We start from the raw sequence: 23,909 nt of genomic DNA on the forward strand, positions 1-23,909 counted from the left end.
CTGCAAGCTGGGGGTAGGCACTACCCTGGGTCGGGCACCCCTCCTCCACTGTCCCCAAGTCCCAGGGAACCCCTAGCTACCAGTCAAGGTTCTGAGGATCTTGGTGGAAGAGGTTAGAGGGGTGACCCACCAAGTAATAAGAAGGAGGTGCTTAAGTGCTTTTTTAAAAACTCAGGTTTTTACAATTCCCCATCTTCTCTAGCTCCCCTCTCCCATGTCTTCTAGGAGCCCAGGGACCGGGCCCAGGGAGGAGGAACAGTGCTCTTTCTTCCTCTATTACCTATCACAGGAATCCCCAAAATACGTTTCCCCACCAAATACACATACGCTGACATCAACTACGCAGGTGACTTTTAAAAACACAAAACTGACATTCAGGGGCAAAGGGGTCATCAGCTGAGCTGGGGGGGCCTAAAACAGCGACACTGAGGAGGCAGCAGTAGAGATCAGTAGGAATAGACTGGGGATGGGGTGGCCAAGGGAGTTTGGGAGTTGCTTCGGGCACTAACAAGGGGCTGGAGGAGACAGACTCTGCACCCTATTCTATCCCCAGAGCTCTCTCCCAGAAACCTTAAATCCCCTTTCCTGTCACCTCCCTCCAAAAAATGGAATTTTTTTTTTTTTTTTTAAAGTAGGTGGAGGGAGCTCCAATGTGGCTTTTTTATATCTCTCTACTTCCTTTAAAGGGCTTCGGTTTTTTTTTTTTTTTTCATCCATAAAAAATGCAGTAGTTTTGAGGGGTGCACCCTTAAAAGTGGTTAATCAGAACCTTGTATAAACACCTTTCCCCAGCCCTTTCTTTGAGGGCAGCATCCCCATCCTATCCTCTCTCCCAGACATTAGAAATATCTTTTAAACAGAAGTCCTTGAATAATCCGATATAAAAATGCACGCCTCTGCCAGGCATGGTGGGGGCTTTGGAGGGGCAGGAGGAGCTTTCCTTACGTAGTGATGAACTCTCCAGGCTGGGGAAGGGTCCCAGTGGTGGGGAGAGGGCTGTTCCTGGAAACTTGATCTCCATAGGGGGTGAGAGAGAGAGGTCTGGCTGGCTCCTCACTGTGGAGGTGGCACAGGGGTGACTGTGCCTGGGCTCGGGGCCGTGGGATCTGGAGGCAGGGGGGTACCTGGGTCTGTGGAGAGAAGGAAGAGGAATCAGCCAGGTGGGCAGCGGAGGGGTCCGGACCCAGGCCACCAAAGACAAACAGGACGGAGCACACATGCAATGGGTGGGTAGGTGACCGAGGCAGCCTTCCCCCAGCGCTCTCTCCCACCTCACAGTGAGAAAACTGAAACACCCCAAATCTTCCTGCCCCCAAGGGAACTCTCTCTATGGGGCATTTGAACGTGATGGGAACAAGCAAGGGGGTGCCAGTCATCATGCAAACAGGTAGCTGTTTTTCAAGTTTACAACTGAGACGCTGTGCCTTAGGACTCCTCCGTGACCCACCAGTGAAAGGCCCCAACGTCATCCTAGAGGTGGCGGCTGCCGGGGTGGGGAATGGCAGAGGACAGCCAGAGAGGCCCTTCCCCCTGTGTTCTAATTTACCAAAGCGAGCGTTCAAAAAGGATGGTGGAAGTTCTATTACCTAAGCCCTTCCCCTACCTGCCCCCCGGCCCCGTCCCTCCATGTGGACCCCTCTCCCTCACCCTTCTCCCTCCAGGACCCTTCTCACCTGGCAGTGGGCTGGCACTGGGCAGGAGGTTGCCCTGAACAGCTGCCACAATGGCAGGGCTCTGGGCTGCGGCGGATCCGAGCCCCGGCCCGAGAGGCAAGGAAGATGGCATGGTGGTGGTCGCCGGCAGGTTAGGGTGTAGAGGGTTCGCCATGGACACAGGCAGGTTAGGTGGGGGGAGAGTGCCCGGGGCGAACGGGAGATGGTGGTGATGCCCATGCAGGTTAGGAGGAGGGGGCAGGTTAATACTGATGGAGTCGGCTAGACTACCAAATGGGATGACGGATGGAGCGGGAGGAGGAGGAGGAGGCGGCATGCCGAAAGGCAAACCCAAAGGAGCATTACCCGCCACGCCTGGGTGCCCGCTGCCTGGCACTGCCCCTGGCATCATTGCGGGAGGAGTTTGTTGGTTGGGGAACGGTGAGGGGCCTGGGAAGAAAGAGAAGAGACCAAGAAGCTGAGAGGCAGAAAATCTCCCTTCTTGACTCACTCACACAGCCAGGATGCTCTAGCCACGCCCCAGCACCCATTTGCCTAACAGACTCAGTGGTAAATCCTTAGAACAAAACCTCCAAGGCCTAGCCCTGGGGAGGGACCCCTGTTGGCTCAGGGATGTCACAGAGGTGAGTCCATCTGCAGAAGTCTCTAGTCCTGCCCTGTATCCCTTTTGAGGTGGGAGATAGGAATGTTCACCCAGAGGCCCTCAACCCCACCCCTGGTCAGCAAGAGTTCCAGAAACCATCACTTACCATGGGGTCCAGGGGGGGGTACCCCTGGTGGGACTGCCCCAGGCTGGGGGGCTCCAGCTGGTTGCTGCTGCTGTGGCCCCGCGGCTGACCCTGCCTGCCCAATCTGTTCAGAGGGGCCCAAGCTTCCGGGGGGAGCCCCACCGCCAGCAGGAGCAGGGGCGACAGAGGCTGGAGCCATAGCCAGGCTGTGAACCACAGGCGGCCCAGTGCCTGCAGGTGGGACCGGCTGGGAGCCCGGGGGCAGGGCTGGCGGGGGCTGCTGCTGCTGTTGGTGCATTTGCTGGAAGTGCTGCTGCCGGGCCCTCATCTCTGCATACTTCAGCTGCTCCATATGGAAAGCTTGTCTGTCGGCCAGGAGCTGCTGCCTCTGATACTCCAGCTGCCGGGTCCAAGTGAGTACTGTTACCCATTACCCATGTGCATAAAACCCTGCCCCCTGCTCCGCCCTCCAACACACCCTGTCTCTCCTGGTCAGTACCGGCACCAAATGCAGATGCAGACCTCATGCTTGGGCTTCCTGGGCCCTGCCCTGTCCTCCCCACCACAACCCCCAGCACCCGATCTTCTGGCTGCCTGCATGACTTCTCACTGCAGTGGAGTTCACCTAGTAGGAGCCCTTACTCATTCCAGCTCCAGAGCTCTGAATCTGTCATTTGTTTCTTCTCTTTTTTAAAGATTTTACTCATTTATTTGAGAGAAAGAGAGCTCACAAGCAGAGGGAGCGGCAGGCAGAGGGAGAGGGAGAAGCAGGCTCCCCACAGAACAAGGAGTCCAACGTGAGACTCAATCCCAGGACCCTGGGATCATGACCTGAACCAAAGGTAGGCACTTAACCAGCTGGGCCACCCAGGTGCCCTCTGTTATTATCTTCTTCTTTTTTAATTTTTTTTTAAGATTTTATTTATTTGTCAGAGAGAGAGGAAGAGAGCACAAGCAAGAGGAGCGGCAGGCAGAGGGAGAGGGAGAAGCATGCTTCCCCCAGGGCAGGGAGCCCGATGAGGGGCTCAATACCAGGACCCAGACATCATGACCTAAGCTGAAGGCAGATACTAAACCAACTGAGCCACCCAGGCGCCCCTCTGTCATTATTTTCATTTGGAAAATGCCTCCAGTTCCTGTCAACTCATGTTCTTTTCTTCCCTCAAAATTGCCTAAATACTCACCATTCTTAGGAAGCCATCACAGATCAACTCTTTAGCCTCTGAGCTTTGCCTTTATTTTGTTATCTCTCAGGACTTTTAATCTGAATTTGTCAGATACCTTAAGCATTCACTGTTTTAGATGCCTCCTTACTGAATATTGGATGTCTCCAATTAAACCGCAGGTTCTGTTAGGATCCCTGTCTTGCATTTCTTTTTATATCATCTCAGAAACAAAATGGTTCAATACCTTGTCCCTCCCATCCCCTTACCAAGTTCACCTTCTGGATCTGAAGCCCCTTCCCTCTCATCATCCGTTAAACCTACTCGATGGCTCAACAAATACTTATTTACTGAAAGTCCACGGTACATCAAACACTGGTCAAGGACCTGGACATGAGGCAATGGAGAAACTAACTAGAATTTCTGCCCCAGAATGTCAACATTCCGTGGGACCTGAGGTTCCAGGTTTCACCAGTAGGCCATTTGTCCTATACTGTCCGGGGCGAGCGCCTTCTCCTCAGCCGTGAAGCCCTGTCACTCTCAGTCTCCTGCCACTGCTGCTCACCCACCCTCTAAACACAGCCCCCGTTGGGTGTCAAGGTGTGGCCCTGGGCTCCACAGGCCCCCAGGGGATGGTACTCACTGCCTCCCGCTCCCGGTCCATGATGGTCTCTAACTCTTCAAAGTGCCGAAGTTTGATCTCCAACTTTTTCATCTGGGTCTCCACCAGCAGGGCCACCAGCGATTTGATCTTCCTCTCCTCCACAGCGGCCAGGTGCTAGGGAAGGCAGAGAGGGTGTTGTGTGAGCGGGAGGGGCCCACTGGAGGTGGGCTGGGACAGAGCGGTAAGGTGGGGGCTGGCAAGTTTTAAGAAAGAACTGGCTGTCGGGCGCCTGGGTGGCTCAGTGGGTTAGGCCTCTGCCTTTGGCTTGGGTCATGATCTCAGGGATCGAGTACCGCATCGGGCTCTCTGCTCATCAGAAAGCCTGCTTCTCCCTCTCTCTCTGCCTGCCTCTCTGCCTACTTGTGATTTCTCTCTCTGTGTGTCAAATAAGTAAATAAAATCTTTAAAAAAAAGAAAAAATGTCTGTGGTCACAGCCCACAGAGTAGCAAAGGCTTCACATTCTTAAAAGTACATGAAAAAAAAAAAAGAGTGAAAAAAGATAAGACAAGGTCAAATAACAAGAGGATAAAACCAGGCCTCATGGCAAAAAGCTTCAAATTGCTTTGAGAAGAGATGATCAACTCTCCCTCTCAGGTCAAACTGAGAAGGAAACAGGTCAGCGTTATGGAAGCAAGTGGGGAAGCATTTCCCGCAGGGGTCATGAGATCAGAGAAGGTGGTGGCGTCTTCCGGGACCCTGGTCCTCACCTTGGCCTTCACTGCGGCGGCGGCCAGAGCAGCAGCGGCAGCGGTGGACAGATTGCCCTCGCCGATGTCCCGCTCCACCTTCGTCTTCCTCTCCCCCTCTGACTCTACCACATCCTTCAGCACTTCCTCCTGCCCTTCCTTTGGCTCCTTCTCCTTCTCCGTGTCAACTGGGCCAAGAAGAAGGTAGGGTTAGGGCTGTTGCCCACTTCCGTCCTCTGGACACCCAACTACCATGCTGGAAGCCTCACCTATGGGATCCCCGTCGCTCTTCTCTGATTCCTTCTCGCTGTCACCTTGTTTCCCTCTCTCTTCGTCCTTCTTGGGGACCTCGCTGGTTTTCTCCTTTGTTTCTTCTTCGGCAGCCCCAACTCCTTCTCGGGGTTCCTGAGGTACCAGTGAAAGAAAAGTAGATGGCATCAGGTTGGCTGGTCCTGACACAGGGGCCAGTCTGGGAAGTGATTATGACTCCCCTCCCCATGCTGCCACGCCCGGCCTCTCCACCCTCCCAGCCCAGCTCATTCCTGCTGCACCTTGGGCTCCTTCTTTTCCTCCGTGGCCTGGCCCTCTGCCCGCGCCTCGTCGGTCCCGCTCTCCTCTGGGTCCAGGGGAAAGAGAAAATGGGAAATGTCTGATGCAGAGGCTGTCCCAGGATCGCTTTCCCAAAAGCCCACTCTCCTAGCCAAAATCTTAGTGCGAGGGTTGGCAGGGAGCCACAGCTCCTAAGAGGGAGTTCTGGGGAAGAGAAAACCCCCACCAGTTCCCGCCGTTGGTCTTGTGCTCTGAGGACAAGGCGAGGCAGGGATGGCACGGGGCCACCAAGTGGCGGGGGCTCTCGGTCAAAGGGGAAAACTCTGGGAACCCAGCAGTCCTCACCGATCCGCTCAGGCTCGTCAGAGGTGGTTCCTGCGATACCGCTGCTCTCCAGACCGAAGGCTGGGTCAGCCTTGCCTGTCACTTTGGCTGCCTCCTCCACTTTCCGAACGTGGGCCTCCACCAAGGCTGTGGGCACTTCTTCCTTCATTTTGGAGAACTCTTCTGCAAGATCCAGAGAGGACAAGGCTGGGGGCAGGGGCAGGCAGGCCATTTTGGCTGTCCCTGTGAAAGCTGCCTCAGAAGCCCATCTCTTCCTCTAGGCCAGCATGGAGCTCGACAGGTGCCTGAGCGGACGCCAGCGGCAGACAGTGCCAGTAGGGCAGCCAAACTTGAGGGTCTTTCAAGGTCTGAGTAACCAGCCTTTCAAACCAAAGAGGCCAGGACCCCTCCACATTACCTAGGGCCGACTTCGCAGCAGCAGAGGCGACTCGAGGATCGACGACAGAGGCCAGGAAGGCAACAGTGCTCATAACAGGGTTGCCTGACTGACTGAAGGGGATAGGCTGGTAGGCCAGGGGGCCCAGGGAGGCCTCTGAGTCCTCCAGGTACGGGTCTTCAATGGGAAGACGAAGAAAATGCAAGATGCACTCATCCTGCGTGCGGCTTCCCACGTGCTCTGACACTTTGTTCCAGTCATCTTTGTACATTTCCAGTGCCTGGTGGTAGTGGTGGAGACACAACTTCCTTACTTAGCCACTTTCCTTGAAGGTCAACTCCCCCCATCCTACTAAGGGCAGCGGGCTTCAAAGCTCTCTGTGTTGTGGTATTTGTGGATTCTGCTGGGTCCCAGGGGAATCTCCAAGTAGCACTACGAGAGGATATGGAGTTAATGAAATGGCCCAAATGCCTGGCTTGGAGCTGTTCCCTGGGGCAGGTGCGGCAGGCATTGGGGAAGAGAGAGACTGGGGACGAGATCACGCTCTGCCCACTCACGAGTGCAGCTGGCACCCAGGCCACTTCTGTTTTCAGAGAAAACTCTCCTTTCCTTGCCCCAATTACCTCCAGGAGGAGCAGGGTCTCCTGTTCTGTCCACTCTCGAGTGGCACTGGCCGCAGCTTTACTCTGCAGGAGATATGGGTGTGTCAGAGAGAGGAGCCCGTGACTACTGGAGGGTGAAGGCACCCCTGCCTGGAGTCAGCCCACACCTCTGTACCTTGGAGGGGACGTTCTTCTTCGTGTACATGTCTGTGCGCAGGCCAAAGTTCTGCATGTCTGTCGGTTTCTCTTTGCCCTTGTCAGGGAAGTTGAGCATTTGCTGGGAAGCAGAGGTCTGCTATTTGCGGAGGGGAAAGAAAATGGTGAGGATGGGTGACCCCGGGAGCCAGGGGCGGACAGAGAGAGAAAACAGACAGAAGGAGCTTCCTTCCCAAAGCCAGGGACACCCCTGGGTGGGACTTCCTCCCTCACTGCTGTAGCTCCTCTGCTCTCACATCTCTTCTCCCCGGGCAGGGGCCCCCCAATAAAGGGGCAAATAAGAAGCCCAGCGGGGTCTACACCCCACCTACCAGCTCTGGCTTGCCCTTAGCCGTCTCTGGCACCAGGTCATCCAGCTCTTTGCCCTTTCGCCCAGCCTTGGTATCAGCATCAACCTGGCGGCCCTGGGGGACAGAGCTTGGCGTCATGGAGGCTGGGCGGAAAATGACCAGGCCAAGGCCCTGGAGGCCTCAAGACCAAATGCTGGGCGGCTCACAAGCTCTGGGGGCACTCATGCCACTGTTCCGTGTTCCCATCATGATTAATTAGATCTGTAGTTGGCATGATCCCCATTTATGTTCACAGGGAACTTTATCGTTTCCCTCAGGAGCTGGACAGTTAGGTTCTAATCCTAGATTTGGTACTCTGTGACCCTGGGCAAGCCACATAATCTGTCTCCACTTAATATCTGTAATGATGGAATGGAGGTGGAAAAAAAATGGAAGTGATGATAATTATGAGGCAAAAATGAAAAAAATGCTGGAAATGCCACAAAGTTAAAAAATTTCATGCAACTTAATTTTCAGCCATTTTTCTCTATCTGCTCCATGCCCTACACTGGCCTGTCTGCTCCTCAAGGACAAGGAGCATCTCTTCTCCCTCAGCAAGTCCTTGCAGTCTTAGGTACAGAGACTGAGAGAGGGTGCTAAAAACACGGGGCTGACTCCTGTGGCCCTTTGCATCCCATGGAAAAGGAAGAAGCCTCAAAACACTCCTGAACCATTACCCTAAAAAACCAGAAAAAGAAAAGTCCAAAGAAGCCCAGTTTTTCCCAGCACCCCCACCCTGCCCCCACAGCCCCTCACCCTACCTGCGGGGTCTTCGGCTGTAAAGGCACCAGCCCGGAGGGCGTGTCTGCCAGGACATGGAAGTGAGAGGTGGGCGGAGGCCCCATCGGGGTTGGTCGACTCTCAGCATCCACCTGGTAGTTAATAAGACCCCACTGCTCTAGGAAGGCATGGACCCTGGCAGGAGAGAGGTGGAGATAGGGTCACGTGGGGCTGCCGGAAAGGGGCGGGGTGGGGCATAAAGTTCCCTCTCCCCAGCCCTCTTCTCTGCCCATTCTATTGCCTGGCGAACCCCTAAAGGCCAATGACATCCAGGCGTCTGCCTCCAGCCGGGACCTCTCTCCATATCCACCATCTCCAAACATCTCTTCCTGTAGAGTCAGGAAAACTGAACCAGGATCCCTCAATGACAAACGCACTCCTCCCTTCTTCCACATGCCAAAGAATGCCACTGCCATTCCCTCAAGCCACATGTGCCCTGAATGTGGACTGTGCCTTTCTCTAGAGGTGGGTTTTTTTTTTCCTGTTTGTTCCCCTATGCTCTTCACTGCCAGCTCTCCTTCTGCCAAGAAGCGTCTGTGGCACCTTACATCCCCCCTCCCCTCAGCTGCAGACCCACCTCATGATGGCACAGACATCCCCGGCCAGGTTCCTGCGGCAGGCAGTGGAGGTAAGATATTCCTGGGGGTTCAGCCGGTAGGTGTCAATCATGAAGTTTCGATAAGCCAGGTAGCTTAAGGGAGGCGGGGAGGGAGAGAGAGAGAGGGGCGGGGAGAGAGAGATGAATGAGAGGAAGGAAAGTAAGTAAGCTGAGGACTGAGGGGTAGGAAAGGTGATAAAAGAGTGGATGGTTCCTCCTGTGTGACTAAAGGAAACAGAGTGGGTCACAGGCTGTGGTGAACACGGGGTCCGCAATGTGCTAGATGCAAGGGTTTCCAACGTTGCCACGTTTGCCTTGATGGAAGTGGGATTCACTTAAGTGAATCATCTCCTGGGCTGTACTTGGGGAAGTTTTCATCAAACTTTTCATCAGGCAATCAAAAAGCAAGAAAAGGTACCCTTATTTCCAAAGGCAGGTGTTAAGGGGAAGACTTTATCCATGCATCCGACTGTAGTCAACATGACGCGCTATAAAGGATTTATGTTTTGGGGCACCTGGGTGGCTCAGTGGGTTAAAGCCTCTGCCTTCGGCTCAGATCATAATCCCAGGGTCCTGGAATCGAGCCCCGCATCGGGCTCTCTGCTCAGCAGGGAGCCTGCTTCCCTTCCTCTCTCTCTGCCTAACTGTGATCTCTGTCTGTCAAATAAATAAATAAAATCTTAAAAAAAAAAAAAAGAATATATGTTTTTACTTTTTAAGCCCCACACTTAACAGGGAACAGGTGTGGAGCTTGCTGAGGAAAAAAAATGTATATATATATATATATCTGTATTTTCTTTTAAAAAGATTTTGTCAGAGAGAGAGAGAATGAGCACAGGCAGACAGAATGGCAGGCAGAGGCAGAGGGAGAAGCAGGCTCCATGCTGAGCAAGGAGCCTGATATGGGACTCGATCCCAGGACACTGGAATCATGACCTGAGCTGAAGGTAGCTGCTCAACCAACTGAGCCACCCAGGCGTCCCTATCTGTATTTTTTAATTAGAGAGAGAGCATGCACAGGGAAGGGGCAGAGGGAGAGAGAATCTTTTAATTTTTTTTTTTTAAGATTTATTTATTTGAGAGAGTGTGTGTGAGTGGGGGAGGGACAAAGTGAGAGAATCTCAAGCAGGCTCCCCACTAAATGTGGAGCCCAGTACAGGGCTTGATCCCATGACCCATGAAGTCATGACCTGAGCCAAAATCACTAGTTGATGCTCAACTGACTGAGCCCCCCAGAACCCCAAGGGAGAGAAAGAATCTTAAGCAGGTTCCACACCCAGTGCAAAGCCTGATGCTGGCCTTGATCTTATGACCCTGAGATCATGACCTGAGCCATAACCAAAATCGGATGCTACCGAGCCACCCAAACACCCCTAGAATATATATACATATATATATATATATATATATATATATATATATATATATATATATATTTTAAAGATTTTACTTATTTATTTGATGGAGATCTCAAGTACGGGGAGAGGCAGGCAGAAAGAGAGAGAGGAGGAAGCAGGCTCCCGGCTGAGCAGAGAGCCCAATGTGGGGCTTGATCCCAGAACTCTGGAATCTTGACCTGAGCCGAAGGCAGAGGCTTTAGCCCACGAGCCATCCAGATACCCCGAATACATATTTTGAGGGTGGAAAGATCTAAGTTCAAATCCCAGTTCTACCATGATATCCTCAAGCAAAGTACTTATTAAAATTTTTTGAACCATGGTCTCCTAACCTGTAAAGTGGAGTGTCTGCTGAGCAACAGAAAGACCTGGAAAGATCTAGTACAGTGCCAGGCACATTTCAGCAGCTCAGCAAATAGTAACTATTGGGTGGTACAGCATACAGTTTGAGAACATGAGCCAGTCTGAAGGACTCAGATCCTGGTTTTTCTACTCACTGTGTGACCTTAATCAAGTGATTTAACCTCTCTCTGCTTCTCTGCTCACTTCCTCTTTGTATCTCAGTTTCCTAATCAGTAAACTGGAGAGGAGAATAGGACCTACCTCTAAAGCTGATGTGAAGATTAGTCAATGCCTATAAGACACTTAGGATAGTGCCTGGGAGATAGTAAGCTTTGAGGAAATGCAGGCACTTATCACTATTTACTATCTTAACCAAGAGAACAAAGTGTAGAACAATTCTAGATCAGGCCCTGCCTACGCTTGTCACCATGTTATTACTCTTTTCTCTTGCAGAGAGCAAGCTTCTTCATATATACTGCCTTCCCCGGGAAGAAGAGCAGAGAACCATACCACGCTCCAGGGAAAGAAATATGGTGGGAAGGCAAGATGGCCCTAGAGAGGGGAAGCTGAGGAATGGCTGGGAAGCAAGCTCAGGGAGATCAACACTTTCTCACCCTTCTCATTACATTTATCCTGGAGCACCCCTAGCCATAGGAGATTCCCAAGACTCAGTCAAAGCTAAATAGGTTTCGCTTGAAGCAACACCTTGCCGAAGATGAAGACTTCCAAGCCCCAAGCCTGTACTGTACACAACACTTCTCTCCAGAGAGCCTTCTCCATCCCTTAATTCAGAGTCTTGGATCTTCATAGTTCCTCCTCTTCTTTTTCTATTAAAACCTACTTTCAGGGACCAGCAAGGTCATTTACATTTTAGTCAGAGCTATTATGTATGCTGAGGATACCTGTGTTTTGGATATCTTAGTAATGATGTAAGGCTGTGGACTCTGTTGAAACAAATGGAGGCATCAGAGCAGGTACCCATTTTGTACAGAAGACCATGCTTAATGTTGCCCCCAGGCAATCCTAGAGAGCACCCTACTGGGGTCACAGTGCTGGGCTGGGGCTGCCTGTGGACAGAGATCATGTCTTTGCAAGAGGAGCACAGTGGCTGGCTTTTGCAAGGAGCACAAGAAATATCTGCTCAATGGGATATTGCTGGATCAGGAAGGATGATCAGGGACAGGAGGGAGAAAGAGTGTCATGAGCTAAAATTTCCTTACATTTCTGGAGTCTTGGACTTGTTCTTGCCGTTAAAGAACTCAGGGAGAGCCCTCCGCTCAATGGCATGAACACTGCAAAAGAAGATAGAACAGATTCAGAAGGCACTGGTGGAGAGATGGGAGCCTCAGAAGGAAAAGCCTAGATGGGAGGGAGGGAGAACACAGCAGTCGTCCCTTCTTTGGGGAGACCGTCCCCCAGGGGGTGAAGACTCAAAGATACGAGCTTCCCTAAAACCAAAGTGTTCCCCAGTCTACCCGGCTGATGAAGAAATAACTTATTTGGAGACAGGAAGAGGAACAACATGTTGGCCCCAGAGGCAGGGCAAAAGAGAAGCAGGGAGGCATTGGAGTGACAATACCTGTTATAGTCAAACCAGGCGGCGTAGCTGGGAATGATGATGTGGTGGGTCTGCTCGGTCACGTTGTCCTCATGGAGGTCCGGATTCTTCGTCTGCTCCCCCTTGTTCCCCGTACTGTTTTCATCCTCATCCTAAAAGTACGGAGGCTGCTGGACACTCAGCATTCCCATTATGCCCCTGGCAACCCTCTGCTTCTCCCACACCCCAGGAAGTGGGCACTAAGGGTGGGTAGGGAATGAAAAGTTACAGGCCCCAGAACATGGAAAGGGTCAGGGTTTTGAGTTTTTAACAATAGCCAGAATTAGTCTAAGGTGGGAAAAGTCCAGGTAGTAGAAAGCTCTGGGTAGAAGGAACTTTATAAGCACAACTCAGAATCCCGTAGAGAGGTAGAGAGGGCCTCTCTAAACTGGCTCCACCTTGCCCGTGGTTTCCATGCTTTCATCCTCCTGCTCATCTGAAAGAGAGAGACAGGGAAACAGAAGGTTGGAGCCTCCTGATGGGCAGGAGAATCCCACTCTCTGAAAAGCCCCGACGGGCTGGGGGAGGCTGGCAGATGGGCACCCCCCATCCTTACCCAGGTCAGTCATGGTGCCTCCTTTGACTGGGGCGGACTCTGAATCCTTCTTAGTGTTGACTGCCAGGAGAGAGAGTCATTTTATCAGACAGGTTCTGCCCAAACCGAACCCTTATACCTCTCCACCTAAGTTAACAACTCTAGAGATCTCATCTCCCCTAAGTTTCTCCATTGGATCGCAAAAGGTGGTAACTCCCTCTGGGCACAATCATTCTAGGCCTTGACACTCACTTGCCACTTTCCCTCCTTCCCCCACCAAAAATTCACTTAACTTTTTCCTGTAAAGAAGCATCTTCTACTCAATGGGAACTCATAAGGCATTCCTGTCTTTGACAGGCCCCTCTGGTCCCTGTCTGTGAGTTCTTAATGGACCGAGACCGAGTCTGATCAAATCCCTGTGCAGAGTTGTGGCTGGATCTTCAACATTTTTTAAAGCACAGGGCTTCCCTTAACTGAGTCCGTACATGGCAGCTCCAGAGAAAACACGAATACAGAAGAGAGCCGCGTGACTGAAGAGAGCCCTGTGATTGACAACGGGGTGGGAGCCAGCACTCCTCTCGCTCCGTGGCCCCCGCCCCCACCCCTGAAATACGCGCCGGGATATTTGCAGCTCATCCGTGGAATACAGATCATAGTCCCCCTTTGCAACTGTACCACCCTCTAACACTGCAGAGCAATGGTCTCCAAAGTGGGCTTTTCCCATAGGATGCAATACAGGCAGAATACAGGCAGAGAATTGCAGAATTTCTCTTTGTATTTGTATTTTAATCTTATCCTTTACCTTTTCCCACTTTTACGTGACATTTGCATGTGTTTCATAATGTTCCTAAAGTAACGGTACATACATATACGTACAACGGTATATACATCTAACTTGTGCTTCAATACTTTCCTGCTGAGGGTACGTGATCAAAAGCAGTTTGGAGACAACTATCGTCAGGCGCAAAGCACAGTCCACAGCTCCCATATGGATAAAGTCAGAGGACTGTCCATGATGATGAAAATAACTTTAATAACCAGCTAAACTGAAAGGGAAGGTCCTCCTGACCTGGAACTGGGCTGGGGAACTCAGCCCTGACAGAAGGTAGGTCCCAGGAGCTGGTGTGGCCCATACCTGTTTTAGGCAACGTCACCTCCTCTACGTTGGGGACTGGTGAAGGCTCATCCATGTCCTTCGTCAGGTCTTCTTGCTCCTCCTCTCTGTGGCCACGCTTCGACTTGGTGTAAGGTGTCGAGGGACTGGGAAGGAAAGGGAGTGAAAGATAACCCAGTCATCCTTGGACAGGAAGTCCCTGGAAGTTGACATTCAAGGGGAGTGAAGCCAGAGAGAACCCCAAATGTGGAGCTGAGCATACACAGAAACCAATCACTACAGAGTACTCAGAAGGGCAAAGGCTTCCACCAGAAGACTTAGCTCTCTCTGAGTTCACTAGTGGCTGCAACTAGAACTAACAACTGGGGAGCTAGAGAAGACCTCATCTTCCCTCTCAGAACATCCAGGAATCTGGCCTACCCCGGCAAGGGCCAGCTGGGTATTGGAAGGAGTTTGTCCTTCCTTCCTTCAACATGGCATGGAGAGAATGGTAAAGGTGGGGGCAGGGTAGGAGCTGGCATACCCTTTCTTAGCATTTTTCTTCTTAGCTTCCGGGGTTGGTGAAGGAGAGGGGGAGCGCTTCCTCTTCTTATAGTTCCCTCCTTTCTTGTCCCGCCGATCTGAATCTGGGCTGTTCACCTGCAGGTTGGAGAACTGGAGTGAACGTAAGCCAACAAGCCCCACTGAAGACCTATCCCGAGGCTTCAGCTAAGGGACCAGGGAAGAAAGAAGAGAAATTTTCACCTCATCTGTCAGCGTCTTAGCTGATATCTTCTTTCGGCGGGAGACAGGGCTTTTGTCGTCATTTACCTCGTAGTCTTCCTCGTTCATCCATTCATTGAAAGTGTCTGTGTCCAGAATCCACTTTGCATGAACCTAAGTATAAAGGTATGCTTTGCTGGAGAGAAGTCTGAAAGCCACAGCTGTCCAGGCACCCTTGACGAAAACCCCAAGGACATGGGCTCTCGAGCTTCACTTCCGAAGAGTGGCCTGGTTCTGGTACAGTCATGGTGAGAAAGGGAACACAAGCAGGGGGAGTGGGAGAGGGAGTAGCAGGCTCCTTCCAGAGCAGGGAACCTGATGCAGGGCTGGATCCCAGGACCCTGGGATCATGACCTGAGCCAAAGGCAGACACTTATTGACTGAGCCACCCAGGCACCCCTCGTCTATAAAAAAAAGATTTCTAAGTAATATCCACATACAACGTGGGGCTCGAACTTAAACCCCAAGTTCAAGAGTCGCACACTCTACCAACTGAGCCTGCCAAGCACCCCCTGGCATAGTTTCTTGGGCCAGGAGACAAGAAGGGCTCACCTTCCTAGGTTTCTCAGGAGTTGGAGCATCTTCCACAGCTGCTTCGATTTCACTGGCTGGGATCCACGTGTCGTAACTGCCACAGGAGATGGAGTGTGAAGCGGGATCAACAGGATGGAGTCACGGAAAAGCAAAGTGCAGATCTTTTACTTTTTCTACTTATAAAAAGTATAGGGTTGATGGGTTCTTTCTTTGTATGGCTATTTTTCCAATTAATATTGATATCCTTTCTTTCTTTTTCTTTTTTCTTTCTTTTTTTTTTTTTATGGTATTCTTTCCATTATAAAGTAATAAAAACAACTCCAAAAAAAGGAAAGAGAGAAAAGAATCACCCAACATAACTATTTGGTATGTACTTTTTCTCAGCAAATTTTTCCTGTACAATTTTGTTTTTACATAACTTCAGTGTTATTTTATAATCACACTTTTTGCATTTTATATTTATCTACAAATTATCCATGTGGTTTCTTTTTTTCCCCATGTTATTTCTATCACTTTGATGGCTGCATAATAGTCCACTCAGTAGATATGAAAACTGCTGAAGCATTTTCCCACTGTTAGACATTCAGACTGCTTCTAACATTTATTGGAGATTATACTGGAATAACTATTTCACATATAAAGCCCCAATCTTTTTAGTCTAACCCACATGGGATAAGTCCAAACGTCTCCCAAGACAGAAAATTCTCATAATAGAGAGGAGGAGAACAAATTAACAGAACTAAAAATAACCCCCAAAGAGTGTCTGCTTTCTTTGCTAGATGTTCTAAGGCTTCTCAGTCTGGCTCCTATACTTAAACCTACCCCAGGACCCTGACCTCACCTGTCAGGATAGTAGCCCCAGTGCAGAAGAACCTGCTTATCCCGCTTCATGACTGGTCGTACCCATTCCTCTGGGGATAGAGATAGAACAATGAGAGATATAAGCTAAAGGCATACACAGAAAATAATTGTACATAGCTCGTGTTGCAGCCAGAGACCTGGACACAGGAACATAAGGCAGTAGCAGGGCACAGCATCAAAAGGAGAGAGGAGCCCAGGCCTTGTACAGAGACTGAATGGTTCCCAACTCCTTGTCCAAGCCGTCCACTGCAGAGGTCAAGAAAACCCAGGTCTCACCTTCTTCCAGGTTCCCTGGGACAGGATACACAACATGGGAGGCATTGTTCTTATCTTCAGTGACTGTTCCCTGGATGCCAGGAGGAAAAGCAGGTAAATAGTCCCCTCTGAAATAGTCATGGGTGTAAATAAGCCAAAATAAGACCTAACCACATATCTGCCTTCCTAATCATGTTTTGCTCAGAATGGTATTAAAGTCAGTTTGCATTTTTTAAACACACACCAGCTGAGAGGCAAAAGGAAATAGCTAGGATAGTGCTAATAATGAAGAAAAACTAAAGAACTAAAAGTTGCTACAGATAATCCTCTGAATACATAATCTGCACATGGGAAATGTGAAGCTGCCTGTCCCCAGCAATGGCATCTGCTTGTTATTACAGAGTTCCAGAGTAGATGTTTCATTTCTCTGAAATCAGGCAATCTCTGGCTTTCCTAATCCCCAGGCCAGTGCAGTCTCTAGAAACAGTGATCCAAGCCTGTCAACTGGGAAATGGGAGTGAACTGAGAAAGAGACGCTCAAGGCTTTAACACTAGTATTTTTTCAAGTAGGCAGAGCCACCTTTGCAGTAGAAAATATGTCACCCAAAGGGCGGCTTATTGTACTGAAAACATCAGGAAAAAAGAGTCATGGAGTTTCCAAAACTTCCTCTGACCCACCCACTCACCTGGTGTCTCTTGATAATGTCCTTTAATTTCCCCAGCAGTTTGGGTTCAATTTCTGGGCACAGAAATATGTTAGGTCGAGACAGACAGTTATTCTGTAGGGAGAAGAAACAGATGCAATGAGATCATGGGAAAGGCGTGTTTGGGATTTTCACTGAGGGAAACGAGATGGACAGGGGAGGTTCTTGACTATTACCTGCACCAAGGACTTCTCAATGGTCATGAACATTTCCACGTTGCGGTCCATGCGTGATGGATTCTGGAAATCGTAACGCCGCCTGGAAAAGAGTCAATAATCTGAGTGATTTAGATCAGGCTCAAGACAAGGTTAGGGTATGTGGCTTTTTAGCATGGGAAATCAGGATGCAATCTTGCTCAAAACTGCTGTCAAAATGGCCTGGGATCTGGGGTTCACTGATCTCAACTCCAAATCATTTTGTACTTCATCCGAAAGGACAAAGAGAAGCTTGAGATGTCAACCAAAGAATTCCCTTCCCTCTGTGATACACACACCAATGCACACACACATGCTTGTTCACTCCTGGAGACTATTTTGGTTCTGTCAGCCACCTTTCTGACCCAGCACATCAGGTCTACTGATCTAGCAAAGTAAGAGACTCACAAGAATATCTACTCATGCTCTCCCATCCCAAGAAAGACCCAGGAAATCATAAAGGGGGAGTCCCCCTAAATATTAAGAACCATAGAGAAGAAGACTTCTCACCATCCCTGGTCACTCTTGAATTTGTAGGCAGCTGCAAGTATGTGGCACAGGGAGCCTCCTGCTTTGAAATCTAGGAAACATTTGATCTACAAAATTGAGACAAGAAAGAAGAATGTGAGAGTTATATCCTGAATTCCCTTACTAAGAATCCTTTCACAAAATCCCATGCTGAACTAACCTTGCTCTCAAAGCGGGAATTCTTTTTTCTTTTTTCTTTCTTTTTTTTTTTTTTTTTAAGATTTATCTATTTATTTGAGAGAGGGAGAGAGTGTGCTGAGGGAAGGGGCAGAGGGAAAGGGAGAGAGAGTCTTAAGCTGACTCCTCATTGAGCATAGAGCCTGATGCAGGGCTTGATCCCAAGACCATGAGATCACAAACCAAGCTGAAATCTAAAGTTGGAGGCCCAATCAACTGAGACCTCAAAGCTGGAATTCTTTAACCTCTACGCCATGGTATCACGTGGCCTGGAAGGCGGCACGGGGAGAAACCAGTATTCACAAAGCCCCACCTTGTGCCATGTACTTACAGGGTTACCTCACTGACCAGTACAGAAACCTTATAAGGTAGAGATATTAATCCCATCCAGAGATGAAGGAACAGATACTCAAAGGTTTAAACGGATTCCCCAAGATCACAGAGATACCAAGTGGCAGAGTCAGAATTTGAACACAAGCCTACATAAATCCAAATCTTGTACCCTTTTAACCATGCCATGAGAGTTTCATATATGAGCTTCGACACTCTCGGATAACCTGCTGAATGAAGTTTTGTGGTTTTCTTTTTCTTTTTTTTTTTTTTAAGATTTTAAGCAATCTCTCCACCTAACGTGGGGCTCAAATTCACAACCCCCAGATCAAGAGTCGCACGCTTCACCAACTCAGCCAGCTACGTGCCCCTTGTTGCATGAAGTATTATGAAGACAAAGGGAGTGGTAAACTGAGGACTAGGGCAAGCCACTGACAGCCTCACTAGGGGCAGAGATAATAGGCAATTATCAAATCTCAAAAAAGCATGAAATTGATAAAAACCCCACAACTCCCTCTCCAGTTTGGAGGATTCATTCCCTGGCATTTGCACTCACCGGCAGTTTCGTGAGCGGTGCATTGCTGACATGTTTGCCAAAAACTTCTTCCTGAAACTGTAGCAACTGTACAACCAGGCTAGACAAGGACTTGTTGGTAGGTGGTTCAGCTTGGATATACTAGGGAAACAGAGGCAAAGGGAAGAAAAGCAGACCCCAGATAAACTATCCACTATCTTCTTATTTCTTCCCCCAAGGTTCTGGAAGCATCTGGGGTAGGAAAAAATAGTGTCTTCTTCTCCCATATGTCTAGTTTCTATAAAGAAAATGGCAGAAGGGAAGCCCTCTAAGCCCCTCACAGTAAGTTGAAATTCTGCTGCCCCCAACCCAGCCTGCCAGCACTCAGTGCTGGAGGCAAGTGGGGCTTCCTACTTTCAGCTACACTCTGAAATTGGAGTTGAAGGACCCTGATTTCTAGTCAACAGCACCGAGGGCTATAAGATCCTAAAGGTTCGTTAAGTTCAGGCAATGGAAGGAGTGTCTCTGAGACCCTAAACAAGACAACAGTGTATTTCTTGGGAGCAACTTCTTGGAAGGCCAAGACTCCCCCTAACTTACTAGGGGTTACAGGGGGTTATAGTCTTATCAGACTATAGACTATAGTCTTATTAGACTCACATAGCTTAATAAGAACGGTGCAAGGAAGTGAGGCAAGGCAAACTAAGAGAATGAGCTTGTGTGTTCTGTTTCTCCTAGGAACTGGGCACAAATGTCTTTGTAGGCTCTCCTAGAAGGCAAGAACCAAGCTACCACCAGCCCGGTGAGAAAGAGCAAGGAAACATCTCTCCTTTCTGAGGAAATTGTATCTGAGACAGGCAACCCTGGGCCTTCTTACGCATTTCCATGTTATGCTACCTAGTATCCTAGCCTCCTGTTCTAATTTAAATCTGAGCCAGAAGGCTAACTTTCTCTTTACCTTTTGACCCCTGTTTCCTCAACCCTAATCACAGAGTAAAGTGCTCCTCTCAGTGGGAGATGTAAAGAGAGCCTTGAAGGAAAAGGTAAACGACAAAGAGCTAAGAACTTAAAAGCTGAATTTGAAAGCTCACAGGCTGTCAATCCCCCCAGGGCTAGAGACTAAGCCCCTAGACTGATCTCCCTTCCAAAAGGTCAAAGGTGGAGGCCTGGGAACCAGAGCCTCACGCTGGGGTACAGACATACCACAGACCCAACAGCTGTTTGTCAGGATTCTGACACTCAGAGAGACCTCCGAGATAGGCCAGAACCAGGATCAGAGGGGTGTACTCCTAAACCACCCATCACATTTCTGACAGGCTGGAAAGCTGGGCAGGAAGAACTGGGGAGCTAAGGAAAGCCAGAAAGAGAACCTCTAACTGGGGGTAGTGAAAGGGAAGAGGCAAACCATCTCCACAGAAAAAACCCACGTATAGACATTCCTTTCAACCAGGCCAAAAGACAAAGACAACACCAGGAAGAGGTTTGACAGAAAAGTCAGGTAGGGCTTTTTGAACCCTTTGTTCACTACCTTATTATCTCGAGTTAAAGGCTAGGGGGCTGGAGATTTAAAGCCTGTCTTAGCCTCTGAACCCCAAACCAAAGGCAATGCAAGGCCAGGTGGTCGGATGACTTCATTGTGAAGCTGAGGGATGGTTTAAGAGGTCGCTGCCCAGGAACTGTTATAACCTGGCTCCCAAGGGGTTTTGTTGTCCCTTGGGTGGAGGTGGGGGACGAGCAGTGGAGACAGGTGTGGGGGCTTCTTCAGGCTGATGAGCAGCCAAGGGCCTGCTCTGTGGCTGTTTACCCTCCTGCTTTCATCATCTCTCCGAACATACACAAAGCACTAGGGAGGCCTCAGCCCTGCCGGTACCTGGCTCCGTGGAGAGCTCTGGCGGGCACCGTGGCGGGCACGCTGGGGCGGGCGAGACGGGGGGGGGGGCGATCGGGCACCCAGTCCACCCTCGGCCGCCTCTCCCGGAAAAGCCCGGAAGGCTCTGGCCCAGGGGAGGGTGGGCGGCTGGCACCGGGACCCGCCGGGCAGTGGAGAAAAACAAGGGGCAGAGGGCGCAGCAGGGAGGGCGGGGGCTGGAATCCCAGGCTGCGGAGGGCGGGGGGGAGCGGTAAAAGAGGCTGGGGGAGGGGCGCGGGGCGCCGGCGGGCGCGCTGGGGCTGCTCCCGAGGCCGCGGGGGAGGGGCCGCGGGCTACCCGAGGGTGGGCAGGATTCGGGGGGGCTCCGGGGCCGCGGTCCCTTTGTCCCGCCCCCGGCCCCCGCGCGGCCCTGCCCGCGTACCTTCTTGTAGTTCTTGCCGAGCCAGAGCCTCACGTTGTCGAACTGGGTCACAGTGTCCGCGGCCTCGTAGTACTTCACGTTGGGGCCGCCGTCCTTCTTCCGCACCGCCATCTTCTCGGGCTCGGGCCCCGCCGCCGCCCGCCCCGCTCAGCTCAGCTCCCGCCTCCTCCGCCTCCTCCTCCGCCCGCCTCCCGCCGCCTCCCGCCGCCGCGGCCGCCGCCTCCCGCCGCCTGGGCCGGCCCCGGCCCGCGCAGCGCCCCCTGCCGACCGGCCGGGCACGGCGGCGGCCAGGCTCCCGACGCGGGACCCACCCTGGCGGCCTTCCCGGCGGCGGCGGCAGCGGCGGCGGGAGCTTTGGAGAGGCAGCTGCTTCCTGGAGGGGGCGCCCACTCTCCTGAGATCGTTCTCTACCCGAGGCGAAGGCTTTCCCCCTCCTTGCCTCTCAGCCCAGGAAGTGGGGTACCTCTCTAGCCTACCCCAAGCCGACGTCCGTCTCTGGAGGAACCCCCAGCTCATAGTTCCGCGTGGTCCTTACCTTGCACGTTCCCAACCCCACGGAGCCCTTAATCTTAAGGAACCCCAGACCCCTTTCCCCAGGAAGTTTCTTTCTTTAATCCATCCCCAGGACTTCCCCGTTTCAACTCTTCCGGAGTCTCCCTCACCCTTAACACCTTGCCTCAGCATCCCCTCTCACTCCTTAACCGGAGGAGTCCTCTAGCCGCCACCCTGGGGCCGAGCCTCTTCTCTCCAACTGAGTCCTCTGCAGGCCACCATCGCCTTCTAAATAATTTTGCGCTCTTTGAGACCCCAATCTTGTCTGGGCGGGAGGACCCCCCCCCCAACTCCCTCTCTGGGTCTCCCGCTTCATCCGCTTGTTCCTTTGAGTGGCGTAGAGGCGAGGTAAGGGGCGGAGGGCGGGGGGTCCCAGGGTGTGTGTATATGGGGTCGGGCCGGCTTCCCATTGCTACATTCCCTCCGTGGTCGCAATGCGGACCCCTTCTGTAAGCGCGCGGCGAGATATGGTTTTGGAAGTCACGGTGGCCGAGTGGTTAAGGCGTTGGACTCGAAATCCAATGGGGATTCCCCGCACAGGTTCGAATCCTGTTCGTGACGGCCGCTTTTTTCCCCCTTCTTCAGGATACGTAAAGGGGACCCCCCGCACACGTGTCTTTCGTGCACTTCCCTTTCTGTCCCAGAAATAGAAGCCGAGAAGTCTCACGCCTGAATTGGGAGGGAGGGACGGAGGGAGGGAGGTGATCAAGGGAAGCTTATTCGTGCACAACTGTACTGGCTGCTAAGACACAAGACACTTTCTGAATCCTCTAACTTCGGGTTTGTTAGAACTTGGGCACACGTTTCATTCTTGGGGACGGGAATGGCAAAGGATTTGGTTGAAGAAGGGTTAGGTTTTTGAAAATCTGAATGCCTGTTGTGATATAATAGTCAAAATTCGAGTTTCCGGGAAAAGAGGGCACCTCTGGGTTTCATGACTGGAGGTGTGATTATAACTGAGACCCAGGAAAAGGCTTTTCTCTTCGGATTTCTCTGAGGAGGCTCATCTCAGATATCACTGGGCTAGGAGGAAGTAGCCTGTTGAAGGGTAAACACTACAGATCTAGCTGCAGGTGGAGTGTAGGAGATACTTTTTACTGATTGCTCATTAGGTGCCAAGTGCTGTTCTAAATTATCCGTGTATTAACCAAGCTAGGGAATTCCTTTTTAAACCTCTAACCTTCCTGTATTCACCTTATCTGGTTCTTCCCATCCCCTAATTTCTAATCATGGGGAATATGTAGGATACTTGTTGAGGACGTTCTTTTTGTATTTCATTTCTTGCACAGCATCATTTTTTCCAAGAAAGATCTGCCAAAGGGCAGGGAGTTCAAGAGTAATTCACAGAGCTTTATACACCTTTCTACTTTGCAGTTTTCCACCTTCGTTCGTTTTTCTCATACTCTTCTTTCTGAGATAATCCTCACCACTGTCTCCTTCCCACCCTGGCACCCTCATCATTTATAAATTCCCATCCTGCACATCCTTTTATCCTTTCTCTTTGAGACTCTTGATTACTCCAGCTGGAACCTGTTGTTCTACCACCGCCATCAACTCCGTTGCATGCAAGACATCTCCTTTGACACCTCTTTGCAAGAACTGATTAAAAGTTATATTTATTCTGCTTCCTAAACAGATCTTAACTCTTTTCACATTTCTCAGGGTCAGTGCAGTCTAGGCCGACCACTTCCTAGAGTCATTGGGAAAGTAGATTGTGAGGACCACATGAGTTACTCTATGTGAAGCTGCACTAAAGCATCCCATTGCAGGGGCTCCTGGGTGGCTCAGTCAGTTAAGCAGCTGCCTTCGGCTCAGGTCATGATCCCAGTGTCCTGAGATTGAGCCCCACATCAGGCTTCCTGCTAGTGGAAAGCCTGCTTCTCCCTCACCCTCTGCCTGCTTGTGCTATCTCTCCATCAAATAAGTAAATAATTTTTTTTTTTTTAATTGTTGTAGCTGGAGATTCTAAACCCTCCCGCAGCTGCTTTCTGTGTTTCATGAGCTGGTCCCTTTTCACTCACCATTCTTTCCTATTCACTACTTTCCAACCACTGGCATAGTTCCTGGTCTAGTATTTGTCTATGTTCATGCTATTCTCTGCCTGAAATAATCTTTCCCATCCTCACACATCAATGTTGGTTCTCCTGGGAAGTCCTCTCTAACCTCTTGTCACCCACCATACCCTAATCATGTTTTGTGAAGTCTTTCTTCCCCGGAAGAACATCAACTCTTGGCACATATAAGCCACTCAATTAAAAAAATAAAATAAAAAACTTTGTTGAGTAAATGGATTTTTTTTTTTGTTTTTATAGTAGATATATATACATGTTTTAATCTTCACTCAGAATGGACTATAAGGTTCTTGAGAGTTAGGGCTGTGTATTTTTTTTCTCTTTTTCCTTTACTAGGCCTTTATACACAGATGTGATCAAGTGTGTCCTGAATGAACATACTCTTAACAGGCTCAGTACTCAGCTTCCTATCAAGTGCCATTTTGCGCATGCTCTCAGTT

The 23,909-nt window shown here is 50.6% G+C and overlaps 1 protein-coding gene and 1 non-coding gene across 8 annotated transcripts; one reads left to right on the forward strand and one right to left on the reverse strand.

Annotated features, from left to right (window-relative positions):
- Nucleotides 1-334: 334 nt before the first annotated feature.
- SMARCC2 (SWI/SNF related, matrix associated, actin dependent regulator of chromatin subfamily c member 2) lies at nucleotides 335-21,016 on the reverse strand. 7 transcript variants are annotated; one of them, XM_059403392.1, is made up of 30 exons: nucleotides 20,846-21,016; nucleotides 18,597-18,716; nucleotides 17,516-17,601; nucleotides 16,988-17,069; nucleotides 16,794-16,886; nucleotides 16,129-16,198; nucleotides 15,833-15,902; nucleotides 15,010-15,085; nucleotides 14,440-14,571; nucleotides 14,219-14,334; nucleotides 13,717-13,841; nucleotides 12,603-12,662; nucleotides 12,445-12,482; nucleotides 12,029-12,159; nucleotides 11,670-11,741; nucleotides 8,690-8,803; nucleotides 8,094-8,247; nucleotides 7,315-7,407; nucleotides 6,963-7,079; nucleotides 6,809-6,871; nucleotides 6,207-6,465; nucleotides 5,810-5,971; nucleotides 5,467-5,531; nucleotides 5,185-5,320; nucleotides 4,937-5,103; nucleotides 4,208-4,342; nucleotides 2,423-2,801; nucleotides 2,019-2,102; nucleotides 1,674-1,739; nucleotides 335-1,130 (listed from the first exon to the last, which is right to left on the reverse strand). In XM_059403392.1, the coding sequence occupies exons 1-30, from the start codon at nucleotides 20,954-20,956 to the stop codon at nucleotides 1,054-1,056; spliced, it is 3,453 nt and encodes a 1,150-aa protein (XP_059259375.1). In that variant the 5' UTR covers nucleotides 20,957-21,016; the 3' UTR covers nucleotides 335-1,053. The 7 variants fall into 7 exon arrangements, with proteins under 7 accessions (XP_059259375.1, XP_059259374.1, XP_059259371.1 ...); XM_059403391.1 differs by having other exon boundaries at nucleotides 6,963-7,082; XM_059403388.1 differs by having other exon boundaries at nucleotides 1,674-2,102; nucleotides 20,846-21,015.
- An 860-nt stretch (nucleotides 21,017-21,876) lies between these two features.
- On the forward strand, nucleotides 21,877-21,958 carry TRNAS-CGA (transfer RNA serine (anticodon CGA)). Its single transcript has one exon. It is a non-coding gene; the product is annotated as a tRNA-Ser (tRNA).
- The last annotated feature ends 1,951 nt before the right edge of the window (nucleotides 21,959-23,909 follow it).

This window comes from Mustela nigripes, chromosome 6 (assembly GCF_022355385.1).
Source record: "Mustela nigripes isolate SB6536 chromosome 6, MUSNIG.SB6536, whole genome shotgun sequence".
Lineage (NCBI taxonomy): Eukaryota > Metazoa > Chordata > Mammalia > Carnivora > Mustelidae > Mustela > Mustela nigripes.